This window comes from Oncorhynchus nerka, linkage group LG12 (assembly GCF_034236695.1).
Source record: "Oncorhynchus nerka isolate Pitt River linkage group LG12, Oner_Uvic_2.0, whole genome shotgun sequence".
Classification (NCBI taxonomy): domain Eukaryota; kingdom Metazoa; phylum Chordata; class Actinopteri; order Salmoniformes; family Salmonidae; genus Oncorhynchus; species Oncorhynchus nerka.
The window spans coordinates 5,881,958-5,896,398 of record NC_088407.1 but is presented as its reverse complement, the minus strand read 5'-3'; the positions used below and the strand labels follow the sequence as shown (position 1 = coordinate 5,896,398).

Genomic DNA, 14,441 nt, shown 5'->3' with positions numbered 1-14,441 from the left:
TACCAGGGTTAGAGGTTCTATTCATTCTATTTACCAGTCATATTACCAGGGCTACAGGTTCTATTCATTCTATGTACCAGGGTTACAGGTACTATTCATTCTATTTACCAGGGTTAGAGGTTCTATTCATTCTATTTACCAGTCATATTACCAGGGTTACAGGTTCTATTCATTCTATTTACCAGTCATATTACCAGGGTTAGAGGTTCTATTCATTCTATTTACCAGGGTTAGAGGTTCTATTCATTCTATTTACCAGTCATATTACCAGGGTTAGAGGTTCTATTCATTCTATTTACCAGTCATATTACCAGGGTTAGAGGTTCTATTCATTCTATTTACCAGTCATATTACCAGGGTTACAGGTTCTATTCATTCTATTTACCAGTCATATTACCAGGGTTACAGGTTCTATTCATTCTATTTACCAGGGTTAGAGGTTATATTCATTCTATTTACCAGTCATATTACCAGGGTTAGAGGTTCTATTCATTCTATTTACCAGTCATATTACCAGGGTTACAGGTTCTATTCATTCTATTTACCAGGGTTAGAGGTTCTATTCATTCTATTTACCAGGGTTAGAGGTTCTATTCATTCTATTTACCAGGGTTAGAGGTTCTATTCATTCTATTTACCAGGGTTAGAGGTTCTATTCATTCTATTTACCAGGGTTAGAGGTTCTATTCATTCTATTTACCAGGGTTAGAGGTTCTATTCATTCTATTTACCAGGGTTAGAGGTTCTATTCATTCTATTTATCAGGGTTAGAGGTTCTATTCATTCTATTTACCAGGGTTAGATGTTCTATTCATTCTATTTACCAGGGTTAGAGGTTCTATTCATTCTATTTACCAGGGTTAGAGGTTTTATTCATTCTATTTACCAGTCATATTACCAGGGTTAGAGGTTCTATTCATTCTATTTACCAGGATTAGATGTTCTATTCATTCTATTTACCAGGGTTAGAGGTTCTATTCATTCTATTTACCTGGGTTAGAGGTTCTATTCATTCTATTTACCTGGGTTAGAGGTTCTATTCATTCTATTTACCAGGGTTAGAGGTTCCAAGCCCGTGTATTGAAGTTGCCTCGGCCTCAACACCTTGCTTGTTTCTTCAAGAACAAACCAAGTCCCTGTGTGTACCTGGTAGCGGTCTCTAGGGTCATTGGGCCAGCCCTGTGTGTACCTGGTAGCGGTCTCTAGGGTCATTGTGCCAGCCCTGTGTGTACCTGGTTGGATCTAGGGTCATTGTGCCAGCCCTGTGTGTACCTGGTTGGATCTAGGGTCATTGTGCCAGCCCTGTGTGTACCTGGTTGGATCTAGGGTCATTGTGCCAGCCCTCTGTGTACCTGGTTGGATCTAGGGTCATTGTGCCAGCCCTGTGTGTACCTGGTAGCGGTCTCTAGGGTCATTGTGCCAGCCCTGTGTGTACCTGGTAGCGGTCTCTAGGGTCATTGTGCCAGCCCTGTGTGTACCTGGTGCCAGTACCTGGTAGCGGTCTCTAGGGTCATTGTGATCTAGGGTCATTGTGCCAGCCCTGTGTGTACCTGGTAGCGGTCTCTAGGGACATTGTGCCAGCCCTGTGTGTACCTGGTAGCGGTCTCTAGGGTCATTGTGCCAGCCCTGTGTCTACCTGGTAGCGGTCTCTAGGGTCATTGTGCCAGCCCTGTGTGTACCTGGTAGCGGTCTCTAGGGTCATTGTGCCAGCCCTGTGTGTACCTGGTAGCGGTCTCCAGGGTCATTGTGCCAGCCCTGTGTGTACCTGGTAGCGGTCTCTAGGGTCATTGTGCCAGCCATGTGTGTACCTGGTAGCGGTCTCTAGGGTCATTGTGCCAGCCCTGTGTGTACCTGGTAGCGGTCTCTAGGGTCATTGTGCCAGCCCTGTGTGTACCTGGTAGCGGTCTCTAGGGTCATTGTGCCAGCCCTGTGTGTACCTGGTAGCGGTCTCTAGGGTCATTGTGCCAGCCCTGTGTGTACCTGGTTGGATCTAGGGTCATTGTGCCAGCCCTGTGTGTACCTGGTAGCGGTCTCGTGCGTTGGCGTATCTGAACCTCTGTATATAGTAGAAGACGAGCCAGGCCAGAGAGATGATCATCAGGATGATGAAGGAGATGGAGACGAACACCACCGACGTCCTGCTCACGTACTTCTGGAGGTTACGCGTTCCTATAGTGATGTGCATGGTTACCGTGACGTTCCGCTCCAGCAGAGCAGCGACCTCACGACCTTTAGGCTCGGGGATCATGATGGCAACCACGTCACCCATACCTGAGAAGGGAGGGAGGGGAGAGTTTAGGACAGGAATACAAATAAAACAGTGTGTGTGTGTGTGCCTTCACTGCTCAGCAGAAGAAGCCTTGTTGCTGCCTGGGACCGGACTTGTCTCCTGTGGCAGAATTTAGAACCTCCACATAGATTCTAAGAACACTGGGACTGTAAACAGAACTCCTGAGTGTTCCATCCTAACATAAACACCAGGTACACGTTAAGTCCCTTGATACCAATCAACGGTACAGGCTGGTGGAGGAGGTGTAATGGTGCGGGGATTGTTTTCCTGCCGCATGTTAGGTCCGTGTGTGTGTGTGTGAGAGAGAGAGAGAGAGAGAGAGAGAGAGAGAGAGAGAGAGAGAGAGAGAGAGAGAGAGAGAGAGAGAGAGAGAGAGAGAGAGAGAGAGAGAGAGAGAGAGAGAGAGAGAGAGAGAGAGAGAGAGAGAGAGAGAGAGAGAGAGAGATGGACATGCACTGTACAGTGCATTCTGAAAGTATTCAGACCCCTCTACCTTTCCCACATTTTGCTACGTTACAGCCTTATTCTAAAATGTATTAAATCATAATTGTTTTACTCATCAATCTACACAATACACCATAATAAAGGACAAAGCAAAAACAGGTTAAGAAGTTTTTGCAAATTCATTAAAAAATTATGGAAATATCACATTTACACAAGTATTCAGACCCTTTACTCAGAACTTTGTTGAAGCACCTTTGGCAGCGATTATATCCTCGAGTCTTCTTGGGTATGAAGCTACAAGCTTGGCACACCTGTATTTGGGGAGTTTCTCCCATTCTTCTCTGCAGATCCTCTCAAGCTCTGTCAGGTTGGATGGGGAGCGTCGCTGCACAACGATTTCCAGGTCTCTCCAGACATGTTCGATCAGGGCTCAAGTCCGGGCTCTGGCTGGGCCAATCAATATTAAGATGGTGTTCTTAATGTGTTTTGAGGCTCCGTCTATTAAGAGTTCAATCAACTGTAGTATTACATTTCAGTTCTCCTGACTCAAATTTCATTCATTGTCTCCTCACAGAGGGAATACTGTAGTTTGCACGGCTCTTTCTCTCCCATCACGTCCTCCTTATTTACATAAACGACAGCCATCTAGTTTCTCCGGTTTGATCAACTGATAGTGGCCTGATCAAACTGAACAACAAAAAAAACACAACAATTTTCAAAGATTTTTCTGAGTTCATTTAAGGAAAATCAGTCAATTTAAAATAAAATCATTGGGTCATAATCTCTGGATTTCACATGTCTGGACATACAGATATGAATTCGTTGGTCACAGATATTAAAAAAAATATATTTTTTAAAATGGGCCTCAGGATCACTGTATTTTTGTGCATTCAAATTGCCATCGATAAAATGCAATTGGGTTTGTTGACTGTAGTTTATGCCTGTCCATACCATAACCCCACCGCTACGTTGACATCAGCAAACCGCTCGCCCACACCACACCACACACGCTGTCTGACCGGTACAGTTGAAACCAGGATTAATCCGTGAAGAGCACACTTCTCCAGCGAGTCCAGAGGCCATCGAAGGTGAGCATTTGCCCACTGAAGTCGGTTACGACGCCGAACTGCAGTCAGGTCAAGACCCAGGTGAGGACGACGAGCAAACCCAGTTCCATCAGCTGTCCTAAATAAATACTCCCCAGTTCCATCAGCTGTCCTAAATAAATACTCCTCAGTACCATCAGCTGTCCTAAATAAATACTCCTCAGTTCCATCAGCTGTCCTAAATAAATACTCCCCAGTTCCATCAGCTGTCCTAAATAAATACTCCCCAGTTCCATCAGCTGTCCTAAATAAATACTCCTCAGTTTCATCAGCTGTCCTAAATAAATACTCCTCAGTTCCATCAGCTGTCCTAAATAAATACTCCTCAGTTCCATCAGCTGTCCTAAATAAATACTCCTCAGTTCCATCAGCTGTCCTAAATAAATTCTCCTCAGTTTCATCAGCTGTCCTAAATAAATACTCCTCAGTTCCATCAGCTGTCCTAAATAAATACTCCTCAGTTGCATCAGCTGTCCTAAATAAATACTCCTCAGTTCCATCAGCTGTCCTAAATAAATACTCCTCAGTTCCATCAGCTGTCCTAAATAAATACTCCCCAGTTCCATCAGCTGTCCTAAATAAATACTCCCCAGTTCCATCAGCTGTCCTAAATAAATACTCCTCAGTTCCATCAGCTGTCCTAAATAAATACTCCCCAGTTCCATCAGCTGTCCTAAATAAATACTCCTCAGTTCCATCAGCTGTCCTAAATAAATACTCCTCAGTTTCATCAGCTGTCCGGGTGGCTGGTCTCAGATGATCCCACAGGCGAAGAAGCCAGATGGCGGAGGTCCTGGGTTGTCGTGGTTACACGTGGTCCACGGTTGAGACCGGTTGGACGTACTGCCAAATTCTCTAAAAACGACTTAAGGTAATGCTAACTTCTATACCATCTCTGGCAACAGCTCTGGTGGACATTCCTGCAGTCAGCATGCCAAATGCACGCTCCCTCAAAACTTGAGACATCTGTACATTTTAGTTGTCATTTATTGTCTCCAGCACAAGGTGCACCTGTGTAATGATCATGCTGATTAATCAGATTATTGATATGCCACACCTCTCAGGTGGATGGATTATCTTGACAAAGGAGAAATAATCACTAACGGGGATGTTAACAAATTTGTGCACAACATTTGGGAGAAATAAGCTTTTTCTGAGTATGGAACATTTCTGTAAGCTTTCATGTCAGCTCATTAAACATGGGACCAACACTTTACATGTTTTGTTTATATATATATTTTTGTGTGTAGGGTAGAGGTTAGAATGTTGCCTCATCAGCAGAGGTTAGAATGTTGCATCATCAGCATAGAGGTTAGAATGTTACCTCATCAGCATAGCTGGTATTTATAGGGTAGAGGTTAGAATGTTACCTCATCAGCATAGCTGGTATTTATAGGGTAGAGGTTAGAATGTTACCTCATCAGCATAGAGGTTAGAATGTTACCTCATCAGCATAGAGGTTAGAATGTTACCTCAGCAGCATAGAGGTTAGAATGTTACCTCAGCAGCATAGAGGTTAGAATGTTACCTCAGCAGCATAGAGGTTAGAATGTTACCTCAGCAGCATAGAGGTTAGAATGTTACCTCAGCAGCATAGAGGTTAGAATGTTACCTCATCAGCATAGAGGTTAGAATGTTACCTCATCAGCATAGAGGTTAGAATGTTACCTCATCAGCATAGAGGTTAGAATGTTACCTCATCAGCATAGAGGTTAGAATGTTACCTCATCAGCATAGCTGGTATTTATAGGGTAGAGGTTAAAATGTTACCTCAGCAGCATAGAGGTTAGAATGTTACCTCAGCAGCATAGAGGTTAGAATGTTACCTCAACAGCAAAGATGGTTAGAATGTTACCTCATCAGCATAGCTGGTATTTATAGGGTAGAGGTTAGAATGTTACCTCATCAGCATAGCTGGTATTTATAGGGTAGAGGTTAGAATGTTACCTCATCAGCATAGAGGTTAGAATGTTACCTCATCAGCAGAGCTGGTATTTATAGGGTTGAGGTTAGAATGTTACCTCATCAGCATAGCTGGTATTTATAGGGTAGAGGTTAGAATGTTACCTCATCAGCATAGCTGGTATTTATAGGGTAGAGGTTAGAATGTTATCTCATCAGCATAGCTGGTATTTATAGGGTACAGGTTAGAATGTTACCTCATCAGCATAGAGGTTAGAATGTTACCTCATCAGCATAGAGGTTAGAATGTTACCTCATCAGCATAGAGGTTAGAATGTTACCTCAACAGCATAGAGGTTAGAATGTTACCTCAACAGCATAGAGGTTAGAATGTTACCTCAACAGCATAGAGGTTAGAATGTTACCTCATCAGCATAGAGGTTAGAATGTTACCTCAACAGCATAGCTGGTATTTATAGGGTAGAGGTTAGAATGTTACCTCAACAGCATAGCTGGTATTTATAGGGTAGAGGTTAGAATGTTACCTCATCAGCAAAGAGGTTAGAATGTTACCTCATCAGCATAGCTGGTATTTATAGGGTAGAGGTTAGAATGTTACCTCATCAGCATAGCTGGTATTTATAGGGTAGAGGTTAGAATGTTACCTCATCAGCATAGCTGGTATTTATAGGGTAGCGGTTAGAATGTTACCTCATCAGCATAGCTGGTATTTATAGGGTAGCGGTTAGAATGTTACCTCATCAGCATAGCTGGTATTTATAGGGTAGAGGTTAGAATGTTACCTCATCAGCATAGCTGGTATTTATAGGGTAGATGGTAGAATGTTACCTCATCAGCATAGAGGTTAGAATGTTACCTCATCAGCAGAGCTGGTATTTATAGGGTTGAGGTTAGAATGTTACCTCATCAGCATAGCTGGTATTTATAGGGTAGAGGTTAGAATGTTACCTCATCAGCATAGCTGGTATTTATAGGGTAGAGGGTAGAATGTTACCTCATCAGCATAGAGGTTAGAATGTTACCTCATCAGCAGAGCTGGTATTTATAGGGTTGAGGTTAGAATGTTACCTCATCAGCATAGCTGGTATTTATAGGGTAGAGGTTAGAATGTTACCTCAACAGCATAGCTGGTATTTATAGGGTAGAGGTTAGAATGTTACCTCATCAGCATAGAGGTTAGAATGTTATCTCATCAGCATAGAGGTTAGAATGTTACCTCATCAGCATCGCTGGTATTTATAGGGTAGAGGTTAGAATGTTACCTCAGCAGCATAGAGGTTAGAATGTTACCTCAACAGCAAAGATGGTTAGAATGTTACCTCATCAGCATAGCTGGTATTTATAGGGTAGAGGTTAGAATGTTACCTCAGCAGCATAGCTGGTATTTATAGGGTAAAGGTTAGAATGTTACCTCATCAGCATAGCTGGTATTTATAGGGTAGAGGTTAGAATGTTACCTCATCAGCATAGCTGGTATTTATAGGGTAGAGGTTAGAATGTTACCTCATCAGCATAGCTGGTATTTATAGGGTACAGGTTAGAATGTTACCTCATCAGCAGAGGTTAGAATGTTACCTCATCAGCATAGCTGGTATTTATAGGGTAGCGGTTAGAATGTTGCCTCATCAGTATAGGTTAGAATGTTACCTCATCAGCAAAGAGGTTAGAATGTTACCTCATCAGCAAAGAGGTTAGAATGTTACCTCATCAGCAAAGAGGTTAGAATGTTACCTCATCAGCAAAGAGGTTAGAATGTTACCTCAGCAGCAAAGACGTTAGAATGTTCCACTGCAGCATAGAGGTTAGAATGTTACCGCATCAGCATAGAGGTTAGAATGTTACCTCAACAGCATAGCTGGTATTTATAGGGTAGAGGTTAGAATGTTACCTCATCAGCAAAGAGGTTAGAATGTTACCTCATCAGCATAGCTGGTATTTATAGGGTAGAGGTTAGAATGTTACCTCATCAGCATAGCTGGTATTTATAGGGTAGAGGGCAGAATGTTACCTCATCAGCCTAGAGGTTAGAATGTTACCTCATCAGCATAGAGGTTAGAATGTTACCTCATCAGCATAGCTGGTATTTATAGGGTAGAGGTTAGAATGTTACCTCATCAGCATAGAGGTTAGAATGTTACCTCATCAGCATAGCTGGTATTTATAGGGTAGAGGTTAGAATGTTACCTCATCAGCATAGAGGTTAGAATGTTACCTCATCAGCATAGCTGGTATTTATAGGGTAGCGGTTAGAATGTTACCTCATCAGCATAGCTGGTATTTATAGGGTAGAGGTTAGAATGTTACCTCATCAGCATAGAGGTTAGAATGTTACCTCATCAACATAGAGGTTAGAATGTTACCTCATCAGCATAGCTGGTATTTATAGGGTAGAGGTTAGAATGTTACCTCATCAGCATAGCTGGTATTTATAGGGTAAAGGTTAGAATGTTACCTCATCAGCATAGCTGGTATTTATAGGGTAGAGGTTAGAATGTTACCTCATCAGCATAGAGGTTAGAATGTTACCTCATCAGCAGAGGTTAGAATGTTACCTCATCAGCATAGCTGGTATTTATAGGGTAGAGGTTAGAATGTTACCTCATCAGCATAGCTGGTATTTATAGGGTAGAGGTTAGAATGTTACCTCATCAGCATAGAGGTTAGAATGTTACCTCATCAGCATAGAGGTTAGAATGTTACCTCATCAGCAGAGCTGGTATTTATAGGGTAGCGGTTAGAATGTTACCTCATCAGCATAGCTGGTATTTATAGGGTAGCGGTTAGAATGTTACCTCATCAGCATAGCTGGTATTTATAGGGTAGCGGTTAGAATGTTACCTCATCAGCATAGCTGGTATTTATAGGGTAGAGGTTAGAATGTTACCTCATCAGCATAGCTGGTATTTATAGGGTAGAATGTTACCTCATCAGCATAGAGGTTAGAATGTTACCTCATCAGCAGAGCTGGTATTTATAGGGTTGAGGTTAGAATGTTACCTCATCAGCATAGCTGGTATTTATAGGGTAGAGGTTAGAATGTTACCTCATCAGCATAGAGGTTAGAATGTTACCTCATCAGCATAGAGGTTAGAATGTTACCTCAACAGCATAGCTGGTATTTATAGGGTAGAGGTTAGAATGTTACCTCAACAGCATAGAGGTTAGAATGTTACCTCAACAGCATAGCTGGTATTTATAGGGTAGAGGTTAGAATGTTACCTCATCAGCATAGAGGTTAGAATGTTACCTCAACAGCATAGCTGGTATTTATAGGGTAGAGGTTAGAATGTTACCTCATCAGCATAGAGGTTAGAATGTTACCTCATCAGCATAGAGGTTAGAATGTTACCTCATCAGCATAGAGGTTAGAATGTTACCTCATCAGCATAGCTGGTATTTATAGGATAAAGGTTAGAATTTCACCTCAGCAGGATTAGCATCCAGTCTCTCCTCCTCTTTACCATTAGCAAACATGCAGAATGCCATTCACCAATTAACTTCAGCCTATGAGCACGGCACAATAAGAACATTCCAGAACACTCGCCGATTAACCTGGGGGCTCAATTAGGCAATAACCACTCCCCTTTCTGTCAACCAATGGGAATACATCTAGGGGAGTATTTACTCATCCTTTGTCTGTCACTTTATGTTTTGCTGCAACAGTCTTCCACTGAACTTTCACCTTCCCACCACCAGCATGATAACCTGAAAGGCCGTCATGGCAACCCCGTTCTCCCAGCCGGGGGGGTGGTTCCGAGGCCAGCTGCCCAGCATAGGGCAACCTGTCATCAACATCTGGCTCTGAGGAGCATTCCTCGGAGACGAAACCCGACCCCCAAAACAATTCCATAAACGTCCATATTTTAATTAGTCTGCTATCGTTCAGTTAAGCCTGTACTCTATACCCACTGCATGGTGGGGTCTCTCTAAATCCTATACTATACCCACTGCATGGTGGGGTCTCTATCCCCTATACTATACCCACTGCATGGTGGAGTCTCTACCCCCTATACTATACCCACTGCATGGTGGGGTCTCTACCCCCTATACTATACCCAATGCATGGTGGGGTCTCTAAACCCTATACTATACCCACTGCATGGTGGAGTCTCTACCCCCTATACTATACCGACTGCATGGTGGGGTCTCTACCCCCTATACTATACCCACTGCATGGTGGAGTCTCTACCCCCTATACTATACCCACTGCATGGTGGGGTCTCTACCCCCTATACTATACCGACTGCATGGTGGGGTCTCTACCCCCTATACTATACCCACTGCATGGTGGGGTCTCTAAACCCTATACTATACCCACTGCATGGTGGAGTCTCTACCCCCTATACTATACCCACTGCATGGTGGAGTCTCTACCCCCTATACTATACCCACTGCATGGTGGGGTCTCTACCCCCTATACTATACCGACTGCATGGTGGGGTCTCTATCCCCTATACTATACCCACTGCATGGTGGGGTCTCTCTAACCCCTATACTATACCGACTGCATGGTGGGGTCTCTATCCCCTATACTATACCCACTGCATGGTGGGGTCTCTATCCCCTATACTATACCCACTGCATGGTGGGGTCTCTCTAAACCCTATACTATACCCACTGCATGGTGGGGTCTCTAAACCCTATACTATACCCACTGCATGGTGGGGTCTCTAAACCCTATACTATACCCACTGCATGGTGGGGTCTCTACCCCCTATACTATACCCACTGCATGGTGGGGTCTCTACCCCCTATACTATACTATACACACTGCATGGTGGGGTCTCTACCTCCTATACTATACTATACACACTGCATGGTGGGGTCTCTAAACCCTATACTATACCCACTGCATGGTGGGGTCTCTAAACCCTATACTATACCCACTGCATGGTGGGGTCTCTACCCCCTATACTATACCCACTGCATGGTGGGGTCTCTACCCCCTATACTATACTATACACACTGCATGGTGGGGTCTCTAAACCCTATACTATACCCACTGCATGGTGGGGTCTCTACCCCCTATACTATACCCACTGCATGGTGGGGTCTCTACCCCCTATACTATACCCACTGCATGGTGGGGTCTCTAAACCCTATACTATACCCACTGCATGGCGGGGTCTCTACCCCCTATACTATACCCACTGCATGGTGGGGTCTCTATCCCCTATACTATACCCACTGCATGGTGGGGTCTCTATCCCCTATACTATACCCACTGCATGGTGGGGTCTCTACCCCCTATACTATACCCACTGCATGGTGGGGTCTCTATCCCCTATACTATACCCACTGCATGGTGGGGTCTCTATCCCCTATACTATACCCACTGCATGGTGGGGTCTCTACCCCCTATACTATACCCACTGCATGGTGGGGTCTCTATCCCCTATACTATACCCACTGCATGGTGGGGTCTCTAAACCCTATACTATACCCACTGCATGGTGGAGTCTCTACCCCCTATACTATACCCACTGCATGGTGGGGTCTCTACCCCCTATACTATACACACTGCATGGTGGGGTCTCTAAACCCTATACTATACCCACTGCATGGTGGGGTCTCTACCCCCTATACTATACCCACTGCATGGTGGGGTCTCTACCCCCTATACTATACTATACACACTGCATGGTGGGGTCTCTAAACCCTATACTATACCCACTGCATGGTGGGGTCTCTACCCCCTATACTATACCCACTGCATGGTGGGGTCTCTACCCCCTATACTATACCCACTGCATGGTGGGGTCTCTAAACCCTATACTATACCCACTGCATGGCGGGGTCTCTACCCCCTATACTATACCCACTGCATGGTGGGGTCTCTATCCCCTATACTATACCCACTGCATGGTGGGGTCTCTATCCCCTATACTATACCCACTGCATGGTGGGGTCTCTACCCCCTATACTATACCCACTGCATGGTGGGGTCTCTATCCCCTATACTATACCCACTGCATGGTGGGGTCTCTATCCCCTATACTATACCCACTGCATGGTGGGGTCTCTACCCCCTATACTATACCCACTGCATGGTGGGGTCTCTATCCCCTATACTATACCCACTGCATGGTGGGGTCTCTAAACCCTATACTATACCCACTGCATGGTGGAGTCTCTACCCCCTATACTATACCCACTGCATGGTGGGGTCTCTATCCCCTATACTATACCCACTGCATGGTGGGGTCTCTACCCCCTATACTATACCCACTGCATGGTGGGGTCTCTCTAAACCCTATACTATACCCACTGCATGGTGGGGTCTCTACCCCCTATACTATACCCACTGCATGGTGGGGTCTCTAAACCCTATACTATACCCACTGCATGGTGGGGTCTCTAAACCCTATACTATACCCACTGCATGGTGGGGTCTCTACCCCCTATACTATACCCACTGCATGGTGGGGTCTCTACCCCCTATACTATACCCACTGCATGGTGGGGTCTCTATCCCCTATACTATACCCACTGCATGGTGGGGTCTCTATCCCCTATACTATACTATACCCACTGCATGGTGGGGTCTCTCTACCCCCTATACTATACCCACTGCATGGTGGGGTCTCTCTACCCCCTATACTATACCCACTGCATGGTGGGGTCTCTATCCCCTATACTATACTATACCCACTGCATGGTGGGGTCTCTCTAAACCCTATACTATACCCACTGCATGGTGGGGTCTCTATCCCCTATACTATACTATACCCACTGCATGGTGGGGTCTCTATCCCCTATACTATACCCACTGCATGGTGGGGTCTCTCTAAACCCTATACTATACCGACTGCATGGTGGGGTCTCTATCCCCTATTCCCCCTATTCATAATTATACATAGCTACATACACACAAGACTTACAAGATAGACATAACACCTACGCCCTGGACGATCGCAGTAAACAGGTCATCTATGCATAACAACTCCCCACCCTGTGTGACCCGATACATCATATGACGATCTGGCCTGCTAGTCCATACCTGAATGTGGCATGGTGATTGTATCATTGGAGTTGCTGGATCCAACGTTGAATATAACGATGGCCGAGGCGTTTTGGCTCGCTGCGTGTCTTATCTTATCTTTAAATGTGCAGTTTCCCCTGGCAATCAGGGCTATCCACGCACTGCCTTGGACCGGAACAGAGAACCGGGTACCGGGATCACAGGCTTGTCTATCCTGAGAGAGAGAAGGAAGTACCACGACTCCTTTTGCGTCGCGTTTAAGCGAGTGTTCCCCGTATCGACCGTATTCTGCTTTCTCGGTCCGGACTTCAGAGGTGACCGGGTCTATGTAGGTGATATTAACGAAAGCGGTGTACCACTCCTCTCTCTCGGCGACGGTAAAGTCCAAACAGAGGAGATGAACGAAACAAAACGTCAGGAGCCATGTAGATAGGGCTAAACTGCGGCAGGCCTGCATCAACGACATGATCAGAACTATCTGGGTGTATTATGAACTCTGTCTGCAGTACCGTCCACACCTACAACTAGATACTGTTAGTTAGTTAGTTAGTTACGCCATAACGAACGGGTTGTTTTCCATCCACCCCCGGTCTCTCTCTCTCTCTCTGTGTGTGTGTATGTGTGTGTAAACACACCTCCTCCTCTACTAGCTACTTAATGTAGGGTTGCAGAAAGCCGAAGGGCAAAAAAACACACACTTCCTTTTTCAAAACCTCAAATCAACAAAAGGTTGTTTCCGGCAACCGCGAGGAAACGGTAACCAGCGACCATGTGGACTGCAAAGACATTATAAAGTTAGTTTGGTTATAAACGTTAATGGGTCCACGAAGTGTTTCTCCCTTTTATCAACTTTCAGAATAAAAGTCCCTTCCTGTATACTTCGTAAATGAATAATTAGGGCGAAAATTATGAAAAATGTGCACAATTATCGATATATTTTGTACTAGTTATCATACAAAGAATAATTTAAAGTATTTGCTAAGATGTAATTTTGTACATTTATTTTAAACCTAAATGGTCAACGTTTTATTTTTTGTTTGTTGTATAATATAATAATAATATAATATAAAATGATCTGTACATTGTGTTACAGTAAAAACAGTCCCCGTCCTCAAAAACAAATAATGACATTTATAGTGCCATTGACGTCACTAGACCCGGGCTTTCTGGGTTTTTACAGGCATGCTGGGAATGATTTTTGTATCAGCCCTGAGCCTTTTGCCCTACTGGGATGATGTAAAACAAACTAGGCTACACCGCATTACACACCGCGATGAATCCTCCAATCACGAGCCATGGCCTTTTTCAGTGCTGCCTTTGAACCAACATGTCTGTGGGACTCAGACTATGTAGAGGGGCGTTTCGGGACCTCCCCAGTGGCTGCACTACAGGTGGAGATGGAGGGAAATGCCATTGGAGAAAGCAGCTGGCAATGAATTCATTGGGTCGACCTACAGGGACATGGGGTTATCTCATCCTTGCGAAAAGGGATTTTAGAGGCATGCTGGGAACATTGAGGGATGACAGAACACCAGCTTTTGGGTGGGTGGGGAAAACCAAGGAGATGGGACTGTATGGAAGAGGGTTTAGTCCAATGGTAGCTGTTCCTGTAAATCCACCATGGCTCCTCCCACTTCCAGTAGAGGATCTGGAAATATTGGAGAGACTACAGAAAGATAGGGAGGGTATTGATCCA

General features: G+C 44.5%; 1 protein-coding gene across 1 annotated transcript in view; it reads right to left on the bottom strand.

Moving 5' to 3' along the window:
* Positions 1-13,564, bottom strand: part of rnf150b (ring finger protein 150b) — a 43,930-nt gene extending 30,366 nt beyond the window's left edge. Inside the window, 2 exon segments of the mRNA XM_065025181.1 lie at positions 2,021-2,271; positions 12,764-13,564. Of these exon segments, the coding sequence (XP_064881253.1) occupies positions 2,021-2,271; positions 12,764-13,211 (699 nt within the window). The 5' untranslated portion in view covers positions 13,212-13,564.
* Between the last annotated feature and the right edge of the window lie 877 nt (positions 13,565-14,441).